A 25,281-nucleotide genomic window follows, 5' to 3' on the forward strand; every position below is an offset into this window, starting at 1 on the left:
CGCGGCTCACTAGGCTAATCCTCCGCCTTGCGGCGCCGGCACACCAGGTTCTAGTCCCGGTTGGGGCGCCGGATTCTGTCCCGGTTGCCCCTCTTCCAGGCCAGCTCTCTGCTGTGGCCCGGGAGTGCAGTGGAGGATGGCCCAAGTGCTTGGGCCCTGCACCCCATGGGAGACCAGGAGAGGCACCTGGCTCCTGCCATTGGATCGGCGCGGTGTGCTGGCCGCAGCGCGCCAGCTGCGGCGGCCATTGGAGGGTGAACCAACGGCAAAGGAAGACCTTTCTCTCTGTCTTTCTCTCTCACTGTCCACTCTGCCTGTCAAAAAAATTTTTAAAAATAAAAAAAAAAGATTCTGGGGAGATGCTGGGGAGCCCGGTCAGCTCTGTGGAGCCGGTCCCTCCAAGGAAACTGCTCACAGCCTAAGACAGCAGCCTTTAGAACAGAACTTCACACAGACGCACTCAGATGCACTCCTGGGAAGGCTTTTGCAAAGAAATGCTGCTGCCAGCGGAGTCAGCCTGATCCTGACTCGAGGAAACTGGAGGCCTTTCTGCTGAGACAGCACCGAGAGCCTGAAGCTCGCTCCCCGAGGCCTCTCGCAAGGCATGCCCATGGCCACCTCCAAAGCACTTTAGCTGCCCCAAGCCTCCTTCCCGGGCCCCCAGCATGGAAGCGCTCTCCCTGCATCAATCTGCTCCAGCCCACCCCCACCATCCCTGGGCCCCACGCCCTGAGAAACCCCTAAAAAGGCCCAGGAGCAGACCTACGTTCAAGATCTAAAGCCCGATGCTGATTAAGTCGTGCCAGAACCACTGCCTCCGCACACTGCTACCGTGTGGTGTGGTTAGAAGGCGACACTGCGGCACCTTCCCAATCTCCTGAGACTCCTCTAGTAGGGTGTTAACCTAACAACACTGTTGAATAGCAAAAAGGATAAAAGTTCCAAGTCAGAGACCACTTCAGTCACCACAGGGTCAAGTTTGGTGACTGACTAGAATCTGCAGGCATCATTAGGGTGGCAGTGACAATGGTGTCCTGGGCAGGACACACAATGGCATAAAAGCTGCTTTGGACGATGTAACTGCACACCTGTATCTGATTAGCAAATTAAAGGAAATACACAAAGTTAAGGAAAAAAAACATGTATCACACTGGGTGTTTTCCCTTCATTTTTCTCAGATTGTTACTATCAAAAATTTTTAACTATCTGAGAGAAATCAATGAACCAACCACTCCAAGTTCTAAAGCAGACTGACTGGGTGCTCCTTAGGACATTTTTAATTTTTAAATTGGAGGCAACAGACTTAGTTTCCAATCCAAGGAAAGATAAATCCAACGTTTGTGCAGTGCTTCTTTATGAAGTGCACTGATGTCTCTGTCCCGCTGGAGGCACACACCCCCTGAGGGCATGCGGATAACAACCCCAGACACCTGAGGCTCCGGAAGTTGTGGTGGGCTCAGGAGCAGTGCTGGACCCAAAGTTAGAAATGCTGTCTGGCTCCAGCTCTGCCACCCACCCGCTGTGTCGCTCTGGGCAAGCCCCACTTCCTCTCTGTGCCTCGGTTCATTCAGGCACACAGCAGAGAAGGCCCGGCTGACTGCTTTGAGTCTGACCTCGCTGGGCGGGTGGCAGAGGTGTCCTGTCCTCTTCCTGCTACCTTTCACAGCCTCTCCAGGGCCTCACAATAAACTCAAAACAGAACCACTGGCTACACCTACCAGGATGCTTCCAGATCCTGAAAGACGCTAAGAGCCAGACCACAAAATTGGGGTTCTCTTTTAAAGACAGGACTATGTGGATGGGAGGAGCAAGCCCAGAGGCCACGAGTTGAGACGCACCAGGCAGAGATTACACCATTTTGCCAGAGGTACAGCTAATTAGCGGCTGGGTCCCCTGGCTCCTACAGTATACTCTGTCTACTGTCAATGGAAAGACACCTTGGGGGAAGGGCACCATTCAGAAGCACTCATGTCACACGCATACACACAGAGCTGCACTGTCGAGAGAGTGAGAGAAGCAGGTGCGTACCGAGTCTGTCTAGTGGAAGGGGCCGCTCAGGCATGGACGTGGCTTGCACAGCCACAACCAGGGCTCCTGACGGGGCCTTCTGGGCTCCCTGCGCCAGCTGCTCCTCCAGCTTGCTCTGCAGGCTGTGGCTGGTTTCGATGCTCCTCTCCAGTTGCTGCCGCAGAGCCTGGATCTCCATCAGGAGGCCGTGCAGGTCGCTGTGAGCATCCTGCCCCTTCCAACCTTCCCCCGATGCCTCTGTCCTGGCCTCTGTGGACAGGTGAGGGAAGGATTGCCATCTTCCACGAGCAGAGGGTCAGCCATTGCAGGAACTCCACAGCGTTTTCCACCCACCACCACTAGCCACCTCCCCCTTCCTAAGAATGAGGTACAATTTAAAATAACAACCCGACTTTAAAAACAAAAATATTGGCAGACTTAATTGCTGCTATTCCACAGGCTAAATAAGAGCTGGAAATTAATTTTCGCTTCTGGCCATAAAAGCCTAGCAAATTGCACACCAAACCCCGAAATTATGTCTAGTAGTAATAAAATCTATTTGGGCTGGAATTATAGAATGAAAGGGGATGATTTTAAGAGCTGCAGTATATTAAAAAGGCACAACAGAAGGGATAAGAGAAGCAAGTTGAGGAGAAATGAAAGCTGCGAGATGACCCTTTGCTAGATAAACTTTCAATAGGGAGAAACCATCTGGAAAATTAGCTTAAAAAAAACCTCACTGCACCTCAAAATTGATTCTGGAATGTTAGACCTTACAGTTGAGTCACTCTGATCTGGTATCTCTCTCAGGATTCGGACAGCACCAGAGCCAACAACCATGCCCAAAGTCCAACACGTGGGAGCCCCTCCACAAATACGGGCTGCGAGGATGGGCACCAGGAAGTACATATGAGCAGGGAAATTCTACTGCACACTATTTCTTGAGTGCCCACTCTGTGCCAGGTTCTGTGCTAGGACACTTGTAATAAGTGATCTCCTTCAACTCTCACCAGCGCCTACTGGAGGGACAGGGTGAACAGACACGCTTGGTATAGGCAGAAGCGGGTCCCAGGGTTCAGTGCCCCATTGAGGCAGAGTGGGAATCCAGATCTCAGCCAGCCCAACTCCTGAGCCGGGGCCTTCCACTCTTTCCGCTCCTTTTTAGGAAGACAGGCCCGGAGGGCTTGCTTCATAACCTACCGACTTCCCAGGAGGCCGTCTTGGGGTTTGCTGGCAGCGCTTGAGGAAGGGGTGTGCAGCCCTGCCCCCGCCCCCTGCCCCCAGCCACCCGGTGTGCGCGCAGTCCCAGGACCGGCAGGGCCTAGGGAGAGCGCCGGGTACCTGGCGGTCTCCTGTGCTCTTCCTCCAGCTTCTCATACACCTTCAGCTCCACCCGGAGGGACTGCAGCAGCTTGTCGTTCTGCGAGAGCAGCTGCCGCCTCAACTTCACTTCCTCCTGCACCCTGCAAAGGCCCCACCACCGGGGTGGAGAGGTCAGCTCCACTTCAGAGTGGCGGACTCAGCCCCCACAGCACAGGGGAAGGTGACAGGGACGTGACAAGCACGGTGATGAATCTGAGCCGGCCACTGACACCTGTTATCAGATGCACTAAAACGTAGCTCTCTCCAATCCTCAGCTCAGATCTGAACGAATGCAGGCTCAACAGCACAGCCTGGTCTGAAACCCAGGAACATGTGATGGCAGAGACGCTGGCCTGGGAACCACGGGGACAACAGTGACAGCATGACAGTCTGCAGGGACTACACGAGAGAGCAACCGGCATCCTCTGCGGGCTAGGGCGGATGCGCATCACTCCTCTGCTCAGGACCTCCCAGCGGCTTCCTGCCCCACTTGGTACAACACAAAGGCATGGCTGGGTGTCTGGTCACCGCCCTGCCCCCAGCGCCTCCGTCCAGACACACAGGCCTCCCTGCTTGGCCAGACCTGATGCTGTTGAAAACACCCATTCCCCCTCTCACTCTGCTCAGCCCCCTGTTCAGAGAGCATCTCTTCAGATCCCGCCCTGGCCCTCCTTAGACACAAGGTGCAAGCCGCTCCCCAAGCCCTCTTCTCTTTCCTTACATTTTCTCTCTCTCCACATAGCCTACGCCCAGCACACTCATGACGGGCCACGTTTACCGTCTGTGGCTCCCGCCACGATGCAGCCCACGGGGGTCGGGGCGTGGCGGCGCTACCTGCTCAGCTCGCTGCGGCTGCTGCAAATCTCCTGGATCAGCTGCCGGTTGTGTGTCTCTTTCTCGCTGAGCTCCCTCTGCAGCCTGTCGTTGTCTCCCTTCATGGCGGCGTACTCCTGCCCGAGGTGCTCCAGGGCCGCCGTCTTCCTAGAGAGGGACTCTCGTAACTTCTCATTCTCCTTCTGTTTATCTGCAGACACAAAAATGCGCCACTGAGAAGGGACACCATTTGTTTTCTCCAATCTGATTACACAAATACAGCACTTCAGCTGCAGCACTCCAAGAACACAAAAAAGAATGAGATTTAATCTGGCATTTATGACTTCGGCATTCCAATTATCTTATGCATTTTGGGCAGATAAATCTGCCAACATCAAGGTTGCAGATTAAACGTCACTGGGATAAAACGGGCCTGGTTTAATTTCCTATTAAATAACAGGCCGTGCAAACCCAGTTTCTTTGCCATCCCAGACCAAACAGTGGCAGAAACTACAGAAGCAAGAAGCAGGGCCCCACACTCGGTCACAGGTGTTGGGCGTGCACAGGATTCCCGCAGGAGGCCAGCGCCCTGGCCCACTCGCTCCTCGGCCACGAGCACAGCCTTTTGCCGGAGGAAACAAACACTCCCAGAGACACAGGAGAAAAGTGGTCCAGAGCAGTGTGCTGGAGGCAGTGAGGGCAAGTTCAAGGGCAGCCTTGCGACTCCACAGCTGTGATGGAGGGTCTCCACCTCTCTGTGCCTCCGCTGCTTCACTCTGCTGCTGTGAGAGTAGCCGAGATGCCATTCCCAAAGGGCTCAGCAAGGCACCTTAAGCACTCTGGGAGCTGCAAGCGCCCCCTACGGCCAGGCGGCTGGCAGTGCCGGAGGTGGAGCCAGCACCAGCCGAGCAGACATTCACCCCATCAGGACTTCACATGTGCCATCTGAGTGGTCTCCGCAAACTGAAGGCAGCTGGTCTTGCTCTCCTCATTTCTCAGACAGGAAGATGGGGTTAACACTTCTCCACGGCCACACAGGCCATCGGTGGCAGGGCCACGGTCAGACCAGGCTTTGTGACTCTACTCTTGAACGCACCAGGGAAATCATGCAGGCTCTCGTCGGCTCCTCGGACTCCAGACACACCAAGCTGCAGAGAATTCCCGACTCTCCACTCCTCACCTCTGCCCGCTAGGCTTTTGCTCTCTTCCTTTGGCCGCTCCAGCCCTGAGCACCTAGGCCAGGCCCTCATCCATCTAGACTCAGTTCTTGAAGTCCCAGTCTCTTGTGGGTCAGGTGGCCTTCTCCAGGGTCCTGCAGCTCCTTAACCCCTCTGAATCTGTCCCCTGAGCTGGAAAACAGGACTAGCTGCAGGCAGAGCTGCTGTGACCACTGAAGGCTACAAGCTGGGGGACAGCACCGTGGCACAGCAGGTTAAGCTGCCTCTAGACACCAGGATCACATACTGGAACACCAGCTGCTGTGCTTCTGATCCGCCTCCTAGGAAGGCAGCAGAAGATGGCCCAAGTGCTTGGGTCCTTGTCACCCACATAGGAGACCCAGATGGATTTCCTGGCTCCTGGCTTCTACCTGGCCCAGACCTGGCTGTTGTGGCCATTTTGGGGGGTGAACCAGCAGATGAAAGATCTGTTTCTCTGCCTTTCAAATAAACAAATAATCTTGAACAAAACAGGAAACCAAGCCAGCAGGGAGGCATGGGACTGGAAGCCCAGTCGGTCAGACTCCCGTGTCTGCAGTCTTCCCGAGACCAGAGGGCTCTGGGTCCCAGTCGCAGGCAGCTTCCTTCTTACCTCTGGACCCTTTCACGAGCATTGTATTGAGGGCCTGGTTCTGCTTCCTCAGGAAATGAATCTCCGATGTCAGAGAACTGTGCAGCTCTGAACCATAAGCAAAAACGTTTGTAGATCCTACAAAAACACACACAGGCAGTGATTCACCTTGGACGGCCTCTAGGTCAGCATGGAAGAAACTTCCTAGAAAAGAGTCTTAAAACAAGAAGAACCAACACGCAATGAAAATCACTCCTGTGAACTACATACAGCATTAGCAGAGCCCAATGGAAGCGAGAGAAGGCCTGAAGAGGAGGTGAAAGGGGGTTCTCCCATCTTACCTGTCCTAAGGGTGAGCTCCGGGCTGGCGAGGGGGTGGGGAACAGGTGACATCACACCACAGATGTCTCTCCTGGGACCCACACTCACCCACCTGGCTACCACTGAGGCGGCTCAGTCTGCAGAGCCAAGCTGGGCCCCTTCCCCTTCTACACTCCATTCTCTCACCTCGTTCCTGCCTGAGGAGATGGCAACGCCACAATCCCTAACCTACACTGCAGACCTGGGAGCCATCCCACAGCACTCTCCCCCACTGCCCAGCTGAGCAATCATGATGGCTGATTCTTCCCTCAAAACGCCGTGGATGCCAGCCTCCTGCTCTCTGTCCCTGGGCCAGGCTTGACCACCCCTGCTCTACCCCTGCCTCTGTGGGATCCTTCCTGTGGAGTGACCATCCCAAGCACAGTCCACCCATGCTTAGAAATGCCTAATGACCCAGCCCCCGGCAAGAGGCAACCAGGCTAAGAACAAGGTCCGAGCTTCCCAGTCTAGACCGCCAGGAACTCCATGTTTCAGCTCCAATCTCACGGCACAGCCCACACCTTCTCCCCCTCAATGCTAGCGCTCTTCACTGCAGTCAAACTGGGCCACTTCTGTGCCCCAGGCAAACCCTGTGGCTACACACCTCTCTGACTTTGCAGAATGAGGCATTCCTTTGCCTAAAATACCCATCGCCCTCTTTACCTGTCAAGATCTCACACCCCCAACTCTTAGGTCCAATTCACTACTTCTAAGTATAGATGATAAAGATCAAGGGCTAAACTTGGACAGAAAGGGCCAGAGTTCACCTCCTCAGCTCTATATTCCTCCCCAAGTTCTATTTCCTAAAACCCTACAAACTTCCTCTACATCCAGCCTAGATGGCATCTCCTTCTGACCCTTCCATGATCCTCCAGCTCAGCACTGTCCACCTTCTGAGATCTCTGCCCACATGCACTACCCGTGCTCACGGCAAAGAGAGCCACGGCTGCAAGCCACCATCCTCATGGGGCAGGAGTGCTTCCCCTCCCAGACTTCCACAAACAGGCAAAAATGCCAGGTCCCTGCTCTCCCAGCCACCCTGAAGGGAGAAGAGTCCTGTGCCACTTCTGGCCGGTGGTGAGACATGACGGGAGGCCTGCCTGGGGCTTCTGGGAAGAAAGACCACCCACCAGCAGAAAAAGAGAAGGCAGGGAGCTGCCCCACCCTCTTCCCCATGCTGTCCTGAGAGGAGGAGATGCTGGTATTGCCTCTTCAGATGCTTAACCCCAAGCCTGGTGATCACTGAGCCTCACACCCTGATCAGAACTGCACTGCTCTGGACTTCTTGCTACACAGGAATTTTTGTTTTTGTTTTTGTTTTTGTTTTTGTTTTTTTACTCAGTTCTGTAACTGCAGCTGCATGTTTCCCGTACACAGCTGAGTTCCTCTAAGTTCTGAACACCCCGTGAGGAAGGTGCTTCGGCTCTTGGGAGAGCTGCACAACACAGCCTTCTTCTCACGCTTCTCACAGTGTCATGTGTCCCTCCCCACAGTCTCCCTCCACTCTCCTGGCCTCAACTATGGCTCTGGCCTCTACACAGCTGCATGGCCTCAGGCAAGCCACAGCACTTCCCTAAGTCTTCATTACCTTAATAAAAATAACTGATGCTGTTACTGATACTGTTATGACTGCCTGTCTTAACATCACAACTGACGATGATGGCTGGAGCCAAAAACAGGACCAAAAAAAATCTGGTCTGACTCAGAGCAGGAAAAACTCTCCAAAAGTTTACAACGAAGAGGGCTCAACTAGTCGCTCTTCTAAGGAATAATTAGGCTACAGAACAGCTGCTGGCACTCTCTGCACCTGAGCAGCCCCTGAGCTGGTGAGGCCACTTGTGATGCTTAGGGGCCGGTCTTCCTCGAGACGCCATCACATAAGCTCATGTAGCTGGTGACAAGCTGCGAGCTCAAACGCTGGAGATGACAGTTTTTAGCAACATTCCACCTCCCCGTAGCAAGGAGCCATGCCTTTCCCAAACCCACTCCCAGGGCGAACCTTTCACAGCAGGGGGAGGCGGAGCCACTGCCATTCCTTTGTCTTGCGGAGATTGTGACAGCATGGTGAGAGCGGCATGTCTTTCCACCAGTGTAAATACTTTATGAATGCCTTTCTGTACGCCTTCCCATCACAGTGAATTACTCTCCAGAGCAATTGCCTGCTCCATTGTAGCTGCTGGCCATTTGAGCCCCCAAATAATTCCATAATTGGATTTGCCAGGGAAAATGTAAACCAGAATGAATCTAATTCAGGCATTACCAAGAGTGAATGTGAAGGGCCCAGGCGTGCTTTCCTTTCCCGTGTTTGATTCAGATTAATCAGATTCCCTGGGGGTGAGAGGGGGAAGATGCTGACGGGGGCGGAGTGCCTGAGAGGGAGGGGCGTGGGAGGGGACATAAAAGAGCGGATCTGTTTACCTCGCAGGCGCAGCACAGAGTGTAGGACAGACAGCCTTCAGGGGTGATGGCTATGGCGGGCTGGAGGAATGAAAACTAGACTCCAATGCTGCCATCGAAGACTACCTTTCCAGAACCCAGCCAATTCATCTCTAAAAACAGGAATGACATTAAGAGTTCCCACCCAGGGCACAGCTTTGCAATGAACCTTGTTGAACCTTGTTGTGCTATACAAAGTTATTTTACAATTGTATAAAATACAACTGACAACGATGATGAAAGCAACCATTCATTTGGTGGGATCCTACTCATGACACTGCCTCATTAAACTGCACAACAGCCCGGTTCTATGAAACAATTAGGACTGGTGAAGGGCCCAAAGTCAGGGAGCCAATACAGAGAAGCAGGCGTCATCGCCCAGCTTCCAAATGAACTTGAAATCGGAGAAGACCCCCTAAAATTTAACCTGAAATGTGGCCCCTTATAGTTCCACAGAAATGCTATTCAGGGTGCCACATGTGCTACTGGAATTTGGGGTGCCTTACGATTTCACCACGGGCTTATTACTAAATCCCCGATATTAATAAGCCCGAGAGGGTTCTTGCCTAATATTTAGATAAGAATTCTAAATACCGGCACAGATAAACGAGGCAGCATGGTACATTTTAAGCTTTTATTTAGTGAGGAAGGTGCTTAGGAGAGTGAGAGCTTTATTTAAGAGAGAGAGGTAAATGGGGGTTCATACTGAGCACCAGGAAGCAGACACGTGGAAGAGCATCTAGGCCAAGAAGCCTAGAGCACATGGCCCGAAGGCCATGCGCCCTGGAGGCGCAGGGCTACAGAAAGCCCTGTCCTGGCAAGAGGCCAGGGAAGCAGAGCAGGGCCCGGGCACACTGTGCCCTAGGCTTTTAACCCACTCCAAAGGGGAGTGGTTAATTAACCTGATTGGCTGGTGGGCACCCCGGTGTAGCCAGGTAGGGGAATGAGGCTACACAGGGGCGTGGCAAAGGCATCAGGTAGGAGCATGAGGTCGCACAGGGGCGTGGTCTTCCAGTTCACAAATCTGACCAATTTTAACCTGTATGCCTGCCTACTTCAAACTCAGGCCCTTCCAAGTGCCCCACGCTACTCTCAGCCTGGATTCTTCAGGGAATGGAGTCGTGCTTTCTGGAACAATAAAGAAAAAGTGTGTGCATGACACGCTGCTCAATGCAAACAGACAGAACTGTGGAAGTGGAATGCGCTACCTCTGGGTGAGATGGAAAATAAGGATATATACTTATATTTGCATAACGAAATCACTCTATGGATAAAGGTGAAACTCAACAAAAGTAGGGGGAAAGATCAGGGTCAACGAGTGAAGAGTGGAACTTCTAATTCTTGAACTATGTGAAGGTCTTGCCTATGGGGGAAAACATTATCAAGTTCTCCATGGAGGATCATTCTGTTCAGAGATAACCGCTATGCAAGAATACCGGTGACTTTTGATTAGCATGTCAGATTTACCAGACTGCTAAAATGTTGATACTGTATAACCTATGACTGATGAAAAGATGACATAGTTTTGCTTTATTTTAGAATACTTACCTATTGCTCTACAACTTCCAAAGTCAAATGAGGAGCCAGCCACAACTTGAGATGCCAAAGGCTGGCGGGCTTCTTCAATGACAGAGAAGTCCACATTTATCAGGTGCCTACACTTTGTCTACAGACAGCTGACTCAGGCAAACCCGTCCCCAGGAAGCACTCGGGGGCTTGCGCCACCCCGCGGGAAGGTCCTTCCTTACCTTGCTCAAATTCAGACCCCTGCCGTTCCAGCTGTTTCCGTAGCTTCTCGTTTGTCTTAATAGATTCTTCCAAACGTTTTCTCAAAGTTCGAATTTCCTGTATATGTTCCATTAGTAAGTCTACAGGAAGGAAGGGCATTTTTAATGTAAGGTCTGATGCCCCCAACAAATTGAATAATTTATAGATTAAGCAGGGATCTTGAAATTCCAAACGGCAGTGGACATACTGCGAGGCAGCAGCTCGCGATTCTTCCAGCGCTTCCCACCGCCTCGGCTCTGTAATGATTCTCCGCAGCCCTCCACGAGGAAGCAATTTTACATCACATGGAAGAATTACATTCCATACAACTTTAATGCTGACTCTAATGCAGCCTTTTATTCTTCTCAATATCAAATATTAATTTAAAATCTTCCTTGTGGTGAAACTAACAGATCGCTCTTGAGCCTGCCTGAACTGCCTGAGAGTTGATTAAGCCACCTCCATAATGAATCCAGATATTCTCAAGCCTGATTTTTTGAAAGGAACCCGTTACCCATTCATCACTTTCTAATTGAAGGCTTCAAAATAAAGCAAAACAATGCTAATGAGAATGGCAACAAGCGGGGAAGCCTCCAGAGCACATCCAGTTGGCCTGAGCCTAAGCACACACCTTTCGGGGCTGCGCTTATTATCAGCCTTAGAACGGCAGCTCTCCCAGCGTCTTTCACAAAATTGCTCCCCTTCTAGAACTCTGTTTAAAGAGATCACCAGAGAGGCTCACAAGCATCTGCCAGAACACGTGGAAGCGCTCATCTCAGCAGTGCATGCCACAGCAACAAGAGCTAACTCAAACTGTTAAATAAACGGCAGTACATTCATTACGAGGCAGCGCTACACAGCCACTCAAATTATGTTATAAAGACTGCATCATATCATGGGAAATTATCATGTTGTTACGTTAAATTTTAAAAGAGATACAAAATTGGTTATTCAACATAATCACGCCTCTATTAAGAAATCAGTACAGACAGAAAATGCACAAGTACACAAAAGGAGGAACCATACCTAAATACTAACATCACTTGCCTTTGGAGGGGGGCAGGCTCTAGGTCTTTCAAAATTTCTCTATTATATTCCAATATAATAAATATTTCATAAGTTATGAAAATTAAAATTTCTCAAATTTCCTAAAATGAACATGCATTATTTTTTCAGCTTCTGCCACCTCTCCCTTGAACAAAGAGGATGCATGTCTCCAATCCAGAGGCAGGTTTCTAGAGCCAGCGCTGGAAGCATAATCACATTAAGTATCCAAAGGCAAAACTAATGTCTAATTCATCAATCAGGGTACACTCCGTATGTCTTAGTAATGTTTGTTTTAAAACATTACACTGATGTTATGACCCAGTTTTAATTCCTCCAAAATGGCTTTCATTTAAAAGTAGCACAACGTTACAGATCTTTTCCTAATTAAATAGTAATTTTGCCATGAATTTGAATGTTTATGAGATGACTTAATTCCCAGACCGTCAGCGATCTCTCATTAATGCCAGAAGCATGGCAAGGCATTGGGGGGAAGGTCTGTGGCCCCCAGTGTGGCCCAGCACTGCAGAGCTGTGGGCGACACGCTCTTGGCTCACGCAGCCCAGCACCTCCCCGCCACTGCCTCGTTGCCCTGCAGGTCTTCCACTGGCGGCCAGGCAGGAACTTATCTGCTTTGACTGCAGCCTCCCTTGCTGGCTTCTCCCAGGCACACACGGCTGGCTCTGGGGAGATCAATGCTCAGGAGCCCGCTACACAAGCCATCCGCTGACTCTCAGCCAGGAACGGGAACCACCGCTGGGGCTGAAGGAAACGTTCCCAGCTGAATTGGACACCCGCCTGTTAATTATGCAGCCACGCTGATGGGGAAGGAAACATTACACCAGCCTTTACAAAACTGGAGGGCACTGTCTACCTCTCATAAAATCACACTCTTCTGACAAATGCTAACTCTTTAAGACCATATAGTCTACAAGAAGAACCATCAGCACCACCAAAAGAAAAAAAGGCATTATCTTTTGTCTAGTAGTTCTAATTTACAGAATCTGTGTTTAAAAAAAAAAATACTCCCAAGAAAGGGAATGAATGGCTTCAGGTTCAAAGATACTCCCTGCAGCACTGTTTACAATGGCAAAATTCTGGAAATGGCTCCAATATTCCGTAATAGGGGAACATAAGAAAAAGTGCAGGCCAGTCATTCCGAGCCTCCTGTGAAGCCACCAAAAATGGTGTTACGTCACAGCATGCAGGAAAGCACAGGAAAAGGAAAACTACATTACCTCTAAACACAGGTGATAAATGACAAAAGGAGAATCAGATGCAGAGAATAAACAGCTGAGGAGGAACAAACCCTAACGGTAACAATGGGTGCGGGAAGATGACCCAGAGAGCACCCTCCAGGCTCCAGGCGGGAGGAAGGGAGGACACTGCCCAGCACCGGCAGGAAGAGCGCCTCGGGGACCTGAGGTCCCAGCTGAAATGCTTTGGGTTGCTGCGCCTCCCACCTTCTACTTCCTCGAATTCTCAAAGTGGCCTCGAGGGAATGGTTTCTGGGGTTCTTGGCAAGGGACTGAATCCCACACCAACTGACCCAGGTGCAGAGGAGGTGGCACCAGGGACAGAGAAACGATCGTGGTCTGACCGAAATTAGGCAAAGGCAGGGCTGACTGAGAGGAATCAAGTACCCAGAAATACAAAAGTCACAGTAGGGCACAGCCAGAAAGCCCAAGAAATGCAGGCCAGGTGACGGCTGCGGGAGGCTCCCGGCTGCCAGCTGGTACACAGAGAATGTGCACTTCAGGCTCCCGGTGTTACCTTCCAGCTGTGCCCCTTCACAACTGTGGGGGGGTGGGAGGGTCTCAGAAGCCATGATGGGGACAAAGGCCCCCCAGATATCTCTTTTGCATACTTGGTGGGGCCACCATGTAAATTTTCATCTGGAAAAAAAGGATCCTATCACTTAAAAAAAATTCAAGTTTTTGACAACAAAGACCTAAGTGATCAAGTGTCAACAAAGAGCCAGTAGCAAAGAAGTGCCCATGTCTACTCTGTGCTGCCCCACGCCCAGCCTGGGTGCCTCAGGAAAAGCCCATTAGGAGGCAGACACCTCGGCTGAGTCCGCACCAGGGTTTACAGACTGGAGCCAGATCTACCACCACCTCTTCTTGTAAACAGAGTTACCGGGTCATGCTCGTGCCCATTCATTTAGCAACAGAAATGGCTACTTTTGTGTAAAAGCTGCAGAACTGTCTGTTAAAATACTGACTGTGTGTCCCTTTACAGGAAGTCTGCTGACCCCTAGTCTATCTGGTCTGCTCTACCTAATTCCCTGAACCTTTGCAATATACAGAATCACACACACTGTGCCCTATCTATTACACCAACAGGAAGGAACGGTGGCTGCAAGCACAGAACGGGTGAAGAGAGGGCAGGGGCAGGTCCCCTGGGAGGCTGATTTTGCCAGCTGAGTCCATAGTCAGAGGCAGAACAAGGGTACTGTGCATTGGATGCATCTCCAAACTCCTGTGTTGATACCCTGAGCCCAAGTGGGATGGTACCAGGAGGCAGGGCCTCTGGGGTGATTAGGTCACGAGAGTAAAAGCCAGAGAGTTCTCTCTTGCCCTCTTCTTCCATGTGAGGATACAATGAGGGGACAGCAACCTACAACTAGACGAGGGCCCTCACCAGAACCCAACTATGCCAGCTGGTACCCTGATCTCAGACTTCTGATCTCCAGAACCATGAAAAACAAACTCCCTCTGTTCACAAGCTACCCAGTCTACAGTGTTCTGCTACAGCGGCCACCCCAGCCAGCCAAGGGCCACACTAAAAGGAAACACAGCAGATTTACACACTCACAAAACATCAGAGCAGTACGCCAGGGCACCTGTGATTCAAAGCAGCAGGGGCTCTGAAGTGACCCTACCTTAGGATGAGCCTAAAAGAAATCACGGGAAATTAACCAAACTTGCAGTGACACATGGCCCTGCTGCTTTCCAGCCTGCCTGCTGCTGGAGGAGGAAGCAGCGGGTCGTAAACTGGGTCATCCTTAAAAACTAAAAGTGATTTTTCCCAACCACCAGCTGTGGCCCTCACAGGCTCACCGTTCATCCAGAAGACTGTTCCAGTGTCACCACACTCTGCCTGCTCGGGCTCGACAGCACGTGACTGTTTAAATCTGGTCGTGGCTGAACGCTTGGTAAAGCCGAGCTTACCTTGAGAAAAGTTGTTGGCCATAACCGAGGTCTTCTCGGTCTCACTGTCCTGCCTGGGGTCTCCTGAGAAGAAGGACTTTTCCGACACTTCATAATCAGACAGCATGTGTGAGGCTGACGGCTCTGGAGATTCGGGCAGAATGTGCTGGTAGGTTGAGTTGTCTTCCTCAATCCTTAACCATTGGGATGGAAAGAGAAAACATTTCCCACACAAGACTCTCACGCTAGGACCACAAATTAAGAGCCCTTACGATTACTTCGTCCTTTGTAAACTCCTCAAATTTGCAATTTCAGCCAAACTTCTTGTTTCTCTACAGCACAAAGCAATGGGCTTGAGTTAGGAGCCAACAAAAAAGGCGAAGCAGCAGGTTGTGCCTCTCCCATGGTCTGGCTTACAGGACAACAAATGGTTCGAATGGCTGGGGCTGGCCAGGCAGAAGCTAGGAGCCAGGAGTTTTATCTGGGGCTCTGGCATGAGTAGCAGTGGCCCAAGTACTTGAGCCATCTTTTACTGGTTTCCCAGGCACATTAGCAGGGAGCTGGCTTGGAAGTAGAGTAGTCAGGACTTGAACTGGCACTTACATGAGATACCAGCATTATGAGCAGTAGCTTAACCCACTATGCCATAACGCCGGTCACGGGCCAGGCATTTAGATCCGACTTGCTCCTCTGAGGTAGGGAGGACTACCCTCCTTCACAGTTGGTGAGGCTGAGGCTCATCATCAACCCACTACCATCTCAGCTTGGTAGGCCTGTCTGGCTCCAAGGCCCCAAGAGAGTATGGGAAGCCAGCTCTAAACCATGAAGTGCTCTTATGGATGTAAAAATCTCAGAACCCTCCTGGTCCCTGGGCAGGTTCCAGTACCATCATCCGGGCAATCATCCACTTATTAACCTGTATTTGCAAGGACCAACTAAGCCATGGATAAAAACCACCTGGGAGCCGCGAGCAGCCCACGTGAATCTCCATTATAAGTAAGTTCTTTAATTTAAGCTCCTTTTTTCTCCCCCTTTTTCCTATTACTTCTTGTCATTGGCCACAGTCTCATTATTCATGAGCTCAGACAAGAGCAAAGGACTCCAAAGCTGCAACGCATTCATTAACAGGTAAACACCAGATGCAGCTTTGCCCAGACAGCGTGATGGATGCACAGGCTTGCTGTGGGTTTGCAAAGTGCAGAATGGGCCAAGGGCACCCATTTAATTAGCTTACGAGTGACCCATGAGAGCTATGCCCACAGCTGAAAAAGGAAGAACGGAAGGCAAAGAAACAAATCTGTCAGAAATAGAAAGGGGTGACACACTGGCAAAGCGGGACTCTTCCCTCCCTCCCTCCCACCCATCCTCCACGCAACAAGTATTCTTCCAAATGCAAATCTGATCTTGTTTCCTTCAAAGACTCCCCTCTTCTGGAATAGACTTGGGCCTCTCAACACAGCCTTGCAAGACCAGCCCAAGGGGCCCTGTCCTCTCTCTCCAGCCTCAGCCAGATTGCCCAGAGGGGCCATGTTTTCCTCACTCAGCCAGGGCACCCAACAGCCCTGAGCACCTCAGACGCATCCTCTGCATCTCAGCCACCACTGCCCCACTCGGGGACGCTTTCCTCGCCCTCTCCAAATGTGCCAGTGGCATGTGCTCTGCTACTGTAAGCATGGAGGTGGAGGAGTGAATTTGGGGGATCTGTTGCAATCCTGCAGTGGGAGAGGAACATTTCTTTTAAATCTATAGAATCCCTGACTCAAATGTCCTTCAGTGAGTTGTGATACCCTGCCTGCTCACTCTTTCGATGCTGGTGGACTTCATGATGCTAATAAAATTTAAAACCCTGAACCCCAGACTGGTCTCTATTTCTTTGTTTTATCCCAAATGGCCACTTCTTGAAAGAGGAGGAGAGGATCCAGCAGCATGACAGACAGCACTCAGAAGCCTTAACAAGTTAAGAGAGGAGGGCAAGACTGCACAGCTGGCCCTGGAGGCAAGCTAAGAAAATACACAATTCCTTTATTCCACAAACATTTTCTAAGGACCAACAACATGCAAAAGAGATGGAGCAGATATTCAAGATACAGTCTTTGTCCTCAAATGACAATGTGGGAGAACAGTAAGAACACAGTTTTAGAACATGACAGATTCAAGTTCAAATCCCAGCTCCACCGCTTAATGGGAAGTATGCAACTCTGACCCAGAGGCTCCTCATCCTCAAATGGGAGTAAAAACGCTCACCTTGTAGGTGAGAAGCAATCAATGTGAAATGCCCAGGGCAACAGTTGACACATGCCAATACACTTAATGCTAGCCAGCTCCTTTCTTCTTCCAAGAAATTCTGGGGGTGGAACAGTAAGAGTGGGAAGTATCATCCTACCACGCGGGAAGTGCTAGAGCCAGAATACCTCACCCTGGAATGTGGCAGCGAGGCAGGTCTTAGGGAGAACCAGGTTCATTGCTGTGTGAACCGATTCTAAACACTGAACCTCAAAGCACACGAGGAGTGTACAGTCTGTGCACAGCACGGTCTAGAGAACACTAAGAAGCCAGAGACAGGGAAAGCAAGGGGTACACGAGAGAAAAGGGGGAGAGAGGAGGAGAAAAAGGGGAAAGGGAAGGAGAGGGGAGTGGAAGGGAGTGGAAAAAAGTGGTTCAGGTTGGGAAGGGCCTCAAACGTCAGACTAAGGAACCCAGAACCTATCCTGCATATCCCGGGAAGCCAACAGAAGGAATATGTCACCTGGTTCCAACCCCTGACAGAAACGCCATGAGTCACCTGACACGAACGGATGAGGGCTACAGCACACACAGCAGGAACTCTTGGCTGTGTACGGCCTTTGTCAGTTCCATGGTTGTTTGTGCCTTATTTACAAGAAGCAGGAGACTCGCAGCATGGGAGGGAGCCAGGACATTAAAAAGCGGGCAGGCCAGCTCAGCCCAGAAAGTCCCCAGCAGTCTCCTTAACAATGCCACACACTCACCTCTCCACCAGGTCACTCTGCGGGCTCATTTCCACTCCAACAGATTTCCCTGGAAGCAGAAATAGCATTGAGAAAGAAGGAAATCATTCCGTCATAATCTCTTGCTCATACATCTGCAGAGGCGCTGTCCCATTTGTTTAAACACTCTTGCTAACAATCTGGGGTATTTAACGTAGGATTCCCAAGAACACAATTCAGACTGTAGACTCCCACTTGATCACGGCTCTGGCATTGCTTCCAGGCGACAGCACTGAATCTAAAGCCAACCACAAAGGCATGGTTGGGTGCAGGTTCTTCTTCCTTCTCTAAAACTCTGATACTAACCAAATACAATGGGGAGCACAATCAAAAACAGACCACTCCTCTCCCAGTACCACCCACAGACATGTTCCTGGACTCTCTTCCAGTCTTTTCTCCCCACATTTTGGCATAAATGCTACAGCTCTGTGACTTAATTTTTTCACTTAGTACTTTATTTTTAGAAGGTCTCTTAGTAAATCAGCTTTAGAAACATCAGTTTTTTAAAAAGATTTTTTTTTAATTTATTTGAGAGAGAGAATATCTTTCATCCACTGGTTCACTCCCCAAATAGCCTCAACAGCCAAGGCTAAGACAGGAGCTTTATACAGGTCTCCCACATGGTTACAGGGGCCCAAGGACTTGGGCCCTTTCTGCTGCTTTCCCAGGATCATTAGCAGGAAGTTGGATCAGAAGCGGAGCAGTCAGGACTCAAACTGGCATCCATATGGGATGCCGGCATTGAAGTCGGTGGCATAACCAATGCTGCGCCACAGTGCTGACCCCAGAAACATCAAGTTTAATGACCACACCAGTGTTCCACTGCCGGCACACACATCGCATGTTTTTTGTCAACTCCCTACTTGACATTTAGGTCATCTGCAAATATTCGCTTTTATAAATAAGTAAAATAAACATCTTTGTGCATGTAGCTTTATCTGCATTTAGATTGTTTCTTTAGGAAAGTCTCTCAGAAGTGGGACTGCTGAGTTCAGTTGAAAAAGCCACCGTCTATGCCAGCGGTGAGGACAAAAAGACATGAAAATTAAGCCAAGCTCAGAACGCGGTTGGGCAGAAGTGGCTCTGCTCCCTTCCCGCCATTGCAAGGCAGTCACGTGAGCCCAGACGTCAGACGGGCTGACAGCTTCGTTCTGAAAATACTGCAGAACTCTGGAAACTGCAGGCTGGGGGAGTTCCTTGAAGAAATTGATGGGTGGCTAGAGAGAAAAACAAACCCTTCTCTGGCTGTACTTGGAAATGAGACTATAATTAAACTGCACCCACACACACAATTTCCAAAAGTCCTCCTGGAAGGCAAAGTGCTCAAACTCCACGGAGTGGAGGAGAAGCTCACTGGAGCCTCGCCCGTTCGCGGTCTCGTGTTTCCTGCCCACAGACTCTCAAGGCAGCCATCCAGGTTCCATCTTCACCCGGCCAGGGCAGCCACCTGGCATCAAGAGCCAGTGTTGGATCACCCTGCACTGCAGCACACTGCCAGGAAGCAGCCAGCAGGGCTGGGTGACCCAGCGCCAGGCCTGAGTCTGGCTCTTCAATACCCGCTCTCTCCTTTGGGCCCCACGACAACCTCCAACACAGGGTCAGGGGCTCCGTTTTGCCACAAGGCAGCAGAAACCCAAGAAGGTCCACATTCCGTCTTGTTTCTGGCTTTGTCTAACTCGCACTCTCACTTACGGGCTGCACTTCACAGAGAAGTGAGATTTCTAGACCATCCTTGAGAAGCCGCAACAGCTCGGTCGGCATTTTTCCTCTCGTGCCTGCACTGGAGCTGCTTAACCAAGGTTCAGCTGATGCTGAGACTCTGAGCCCCTATGTGGAGGATGGGCCACCTACCCCAGCTCAACTTTCCAAAGAGCTTGGGAGTTCTGCGTGGACTGGCCAGGCCCAGGGCAGACTGACACCCTGCTTCACACTAACCACTGTTCTCCCCAGGTTCATCTCCCTCGGGAACTGCACACACCGGGCACCTTTGGAGCGGGGCAGGTTTTACGCATTCCGTTTTCCTCACCACAAACCCATCTTAAAGCCATCGAAGCCCTCCCTCCATTCCCAACAAAACCCAGGACCACAGAAGGAAGTGCCCCAATGCTACCAGCAGCATGGGTTTCTCCTTCTTCCAGAGACCCTTTGGGGAGACTGCAATAACTCAGCAACAAGTGCATTCCACCCATGCCCCTATCCCAACAGGATTCTTCAAAACCTACCGACAAATGGCTATTTTGAGATTCACAGGGAGATCCTAACAACCAAGAGTGAATTTCTTGGTGGGAATGGCCTTCACACAGGTGGCAGCTACCACCTGGTGGGCCACAGCTCCAGATGCATGTCATGAAAATGCTGCTGCTGTCTCTCAGGCAAAGCCAGCTGCAACACCTAAAAGCCACGTAGTGTGTGGCAGCATGGGGACTGCACCTTTTCAAAGAAAAACCATCAGTTATCCCATCATACCTGAATAGGCCAGGGAGGACTCTGACACAGGGTGGACTTGTAAGTGCTGAACCACCTTCAGTTTCCGCTCTACCCTCGCTCGTCCTGTTCACGGTCACCATTTAAGAAGCCTCTTTTGCAACAGTATTCCCCAGCTCACAGCGCAGCAATCACACTAAGTTCAAATACTTCAGCCTGGTGTCTCTCACATGACCCAAACATTGCTCCCTTTTAGTCTCGGTGGTAATGGGCAGCAAATACCTACAGTGCGTCTCCAGGTGCCTGCGCCAGCACTCAACATCCCGAGATGGATGAGCAGCCATCGTGCCCCCAACGACTTCACATCTGAGTGGGGACAATGGGCCCCAAGACAATTACACAGGGGCAGCACAGGTCCTGCGGGAGGGCACGTGCTAGACACGCATAACCCAGGCTGAGTCATCAAGGAAAATTTCCAGGAGGTGGCAACAGAAGCAAACAACTGCACGCAGCACCAAGGTTCCTGGAGAGGACCGACCCCAGGGCTCCTTAGGACAAGGCCCTCCATGTGATCCGGCAGCTAGGCGGCTGTGCAGGGCCCCTCATCATTGCTGTCACCCTCTGAGCTCCCACATTCTCCCAAGCCAGACACCAGACACTTTAAATAATCTCTCTGTATCCTTACCAACAACCCTGTGAGACAGGCGCGCTGTCTCCATAAGGAAATCTGACCCATAAAGCTGGGATACAAACTCAAGCTCCAAAGGGCCTGTTTCTTCCACCCCAACACCCCGAGGCCGCCATCTATCACAAAGTCAGACAAGAATGTCATAAATGAGCTCCAAACAACCTGGAGGTAAAGAGGAGAAACAGATTTTGCTGCTTCTTGGGAGGGCAAAGCTAGATTCTTGGAAAACCAGAATTTCTCTAAGTGGAGAGGGAGTGAAAACTTTACAGGAACGGGACTGGCTTGAATGGAGGTGCAGATGAGGGAGATGCAAGGTCTGGCTTACAGGAACAATGGGGCCAGTGCACATAGTGTGATAGGAGTGTGAGAAGCAGAGTGCCACGATGGTTAGGACAGTAGCCTGTGGAAGCAAACAGCCTGTGTGACCCTGAACAAATGAATTAACCTCTCTGCTCCTCACTTCTTTAATGAGGGTAAAACATACCTCCTCCTAGGCTGAAAGCAATGCCCAGCATATCGAAAGCACTCGACAGACCCAACGCTTCCTCACTTCTTCACTGTTTCTGCATTTCATTATCACCATCATCAGGTCGAGGGTAATGGGTGGGAAAAGAGAGACTGCAGATGGTCCTGAGAAGTGATTTCATCTCCTCCCCATCACTAAGGAGCACCAAGGCAAGAGGTCCCAGCGGCTGTGTCAGCCTCCGTGCACGCAGCTGAGCCCTGGCACACAAGGTGGGCTCATGAACAAAGGAGCTATCTTGCCATCTCTGCTTTCCCAGTGCCTAGTGCAGCTGACTCAGACACGCAAGGAGACAAAAATACCACCTTCGTGATTTGTGCAACTCGCCTTGGGAGCCACCCCAAACAAGCATAAGCTGAAAAACCTGGTTGCAACACCAGTTCCTGATCTACTTTGGTGCTCATCCTCTTCAGCAATATGAAAGTGACCCTCATCCCCCAAAACCACAGCTACCCACAGAATTGTGCAGGGTCCCTGATCCCCTAGTAGAACCCCTAGTTTAACAGAGCTGAGGAAGAATCCCAGCTGTACTTTTTTTGAAAGATTTATTTATTTGAAAGGCAGAGTCACAGAGACACAGAGGCAGAGAGAGAGGACTTCCACCCACTGGTTCACTTCCCAAAGGGCCACACTGGCTGGATCTGGGCCGATCTGAAGCCTGAAGCCAGGAGCCAGGAGCCAGGAGCTTCTTCCAGGTCTCCCACGCGGGTGCAGGGGCTCAAGGACTTGGGCCATCTTCTACTGTTTTCCCAGGCCATAGCAGAGAGCTGGATTCAAAGTAGAGCAGCTGGGACCTGAACAGGAGCCCATACAGGATGCTGGTACTGCAGGCAGTGGCTTTACCCACTATGCCACAGCGCTGGTCCCCCAGCCCTACTCTTAAGCATTAAGAAACCACACTATTATCCTACTTCTTGGGTTCTACTAATTACAGGACAGTAAAGAAACAGGAAGGATATGCACAGAGATCCCAAGAGTGTTCTTTATAATAGCCCCAAACTGGAAACAACCTCTATGCCCATCTAATGGGGAATGATTTAATAAATTACAGTAAATTTATAGCAAAGACTGCTCTGCAGCCACAAAAACTTACAATGTATATTAATATTTATTATCTATAACTGAACAAAGGGAGAAATTGCAAACAGTCCCATTTCCATAAAAATACATATATGTACAAAAAAGGTCCAGGCGTTTAAACTCTGGGGTGTTTGTGCTTTGTTGTGTAAATGATGCAATTATAGGAGTATTTGCTTATCAGTTACTCCACAGTAAACATGTACTGCTTTGTATTAAAAAGATTCTTATTTAAATCTGTAAGAACTCATGCCATGCAACTGCCTCAAAAATCAAACCGCTTTATGATAAGCTCCTCTGGTAATTCCGGAGCCAGGCCCCTTACACAGCATCCGAAAGACCCATCCTCTAAGGCAGGAGCTGTAGTGAGCTCCTGAGCACTTCCACATCTCTTGTAGAAGAAAATAAAGTTCCACGTTGTGTTGTCTGCCAAACCCCCGCTGTTTCTGCTTCCAGACCCCACAGGAAGGAAGTGGGTTTGCCCTGGGTGTGTCAAGGTCCACAAGCACACCATAAACCAGGGTGGCCAGCAAGTGCAGGAAGGGAGCTGGTGCCAGGGGCTCCTCGCTGTCTCTCAGCCTCCCACTTGTGAGTGCCCAGGGTGAGGCTTTGTAGGAAAAGAGAAGAGAATCCACGGAAACGCCTCAGGCCTGGCAGATTCAGCTATATCATGGGACTCAGGTATTTTTCCACCACGAAGATGAAAACTAGCTGACTTGCAAAACATCAGCCAAGAAGAATGCACTTTATAGGGCCGGCGCCGCGGCTCACTAGGCTAATCCTCCGCCTTGCGGCGCCGGCACACCGGGTTCTAGTCCCGGTCGGGGCGCCGGATTCTGTCCCGGTTGCCCCTCTTCCAGGCCAGCCCTCTGCTGTGGCCCGGGAGTGCAGTGGAGGATGGCCCAGGTGCTTGGGCCCTGCACCCCATGGGAGACCAGGAAAAGCACCTGGCTCCTGGCTCCTGCCATCGGATCAGCACGGTGTGCTGGCCGCAGCGCGCCGGCCGCGGCGGCCATTGGAGGGTGAACCAACGGCAAAAGGAAGACCTGTCTCTCTCTCTCACTGTCCACTCTGCCTGTCAAAAAAATAATAAATAAATAAAAAAAAAAAAAAAAAAAGAATGCACTTTATAAAGCTGGGAAAAGTCAAAGGTCCTCCAGGTTCCTGGGAAACTGGTATTAGGAAAAGTCCACCTACAATGGGCCAACGCTGTGGGCGCCCCATTAGAACCAGGAAAAAACATTCCCCTTCTACCCTGGGTCTGAACACAGGTGGACCCCCGAGAGCCATCTGCTTTGTACCTTCGAAGACTGAAGAACAGTCAGATCCTGGCCCACCAAGTCAGTGGTGACTTTGATAAACTTGCCCCAGTGAGGCCGCATTACTCACCTGCTAACCTGGTGGTTCTGAGGCTTAAGCCCAACCACAGCAATCAAAAACGCCAGCAGGTGCTCACTCAGTATGCAGACCCATGCTCACCCACTGAGCCAAGGCTTCAGACCCATGGTTTAATTTAGCCCTTCTGAAGAGTCCATGAATTAGTTATTAGAACGCTGTGTTTACAGGTGAAGAAACTGAGGCAAACAATTAAGGTTCCCAAGGTGCACAGTGTATAAGTGGTGACTCCGTTCGTCCTTGCTGGACATGGAAGGCAATATTCCTGTGCCTCAGGGCTGCCATCTGTAGGCAGGGCTGGGTTCAAACCTCACGTTTCCAAGGTTACAGTTTACATCAACACACATGACGCCATGAAATACAAGCAGGTCTTGTGGAAAGAGGTTTTGTGCAGACACTGGATGTGGGGTCCCAGCTCTGCAATTCACTCCATACATGATCACAGATGAGTGGCAGCTTCTCACCGGGCCACACTCTCCACAAACTGGAATTCAATCATTCACTCATTCATTTATTCTTATCCCAGAAAATACACACTGACAGTCCCCTGCATGCCAGATGTGTGTCCAGCAATCCCTTGTGTGTCCAGCAATCCCTTGGGGCAGGAGGACTAACACATCAGTGCATATTCAACAGGCCAGGCAGTGATGAACAGAACAAGGGGAACGGAGCAGGGTGAGGGAAAGGGAATGCTGGTGTGGGGCAGAGAGCGCCTGGCTATTTTACAGAGTTGTCTGTCAAAGAGGGCCTAGGGGACAAGGCAGAGAGAGAGGCCCAGGGGCTGAGGGCGCACAGAGCCTGCTGGGGCCCAAGGGCAAACTGCAAGGTCAGTGTGGCTGGGGAAGGGATGTGAGGGAGACTGGGGAGAAGATGAGGCGAGAGCCGCAGCCAGGGCTGTGGCAGGGGCTTTGTCAGCCTTTACCTGCACTTTCACACTGAGGAAAGAGGAGAGGCTCTGATTTCTGAGCAGAGAAGGGGCAGGATCTGACTTTTAGTTTTGAAAGGTCACCCTGACTACAGTGTGGGAACTGCACAGGGGCGGGCGGGGCGGGGCAGCAGCAAAGCCTGCTTGGACTGGGAACTCACGCGCAAGACGGAGCTTCAAGGGGGCAGTCAGTGAGGAAGGAGAACGGAACTAGCGGGGCCCACTTAGAAGCCACGTGAGCCAAAGATCTCCCCAAGGAGAGGGGGCACGACCTTGTCAAGCGCTGCCGAGGTCTGAGGGAGATGAAGACTGACATCCACACTGGATGCGGCGAAGCAGAAGGCGTTAGTGACTCAGGAAAACTGCTGGGGCAGAGAAGCAAACCCAAGCCGAAGGCATTTCAAAGAGAAAGGGGACTAGAAAGAAATACTAATGGCTGTGAAGGAGAGGCGTGAAAACAGTGAGTACAGAGGCAATTTTACAAGATAAAAGTTTTGACTTCGCAACCACATTAG

The 25,281-nt window shown here is 50.9% G+C and overlaps 1 protein-coding gene across 1 annotated transcript in view; it reads right to left on the minus strand.

Annotated features, from left to right (window-relative positions):
- The window catches only part of CDK5RAP2 (CDK5 regulatory subunit associated protein 2), a 207,464-nt gene that overhangs the window by 24,059 nt on the left and 158,124 nt on the right, over positions 1 to 25,281 (minus strand). The window contains exons 26-32 of the mRNA XM_017350098.3: positions 17,717 to 17,765; positions 14,751 to 14,923; positions 10,515 to 10,634; positions 5,992 to 6,108; positions 4,204 to 4,393; positions 3,349 to 3,470; positions 2,029 to 2,277 (exon numbers count right to left, since the gene is read on the minus strand). Of these exons, the coding sequence (XP_017205587.3) occupies positions 2,029 to 2,277; positions 3,349 to 3,470; positions 4,204 to 4,393; positions 5,992 to 6,108; positions 10,515 to 10,634; positions 14,751 to 14,923; positions 17,717 to 17,765 (1,020 nt within the window). The remainder of the gene's footprint in view (positions 1 to 2,028; positions 2,278 to 3,348; positions 3,471 to 4,203; positions 4,394 to 5,991; positions 6,109 to 10,514; positions 10,635 to 14,750; positions 14,924 to 17,716; positions 17,766 to 25,281) is intronic.

The sequence above is a fragment of the Oryctolagus cuniculus genome, chromosome 1 (assembly GCF_964237555.1).
Source record: "Oryctolagus cuniculus chromosome 1, mOryCun1.1, whole genome shotgun sequence".
In the NCBI taxonomy this organism is placed as follows: Eukaryota; Metazoa; Chordata; class Mammalia; order Lagomorpha; family Leporidae; genus Oryctolagus; species Oryctolagus cuniculus.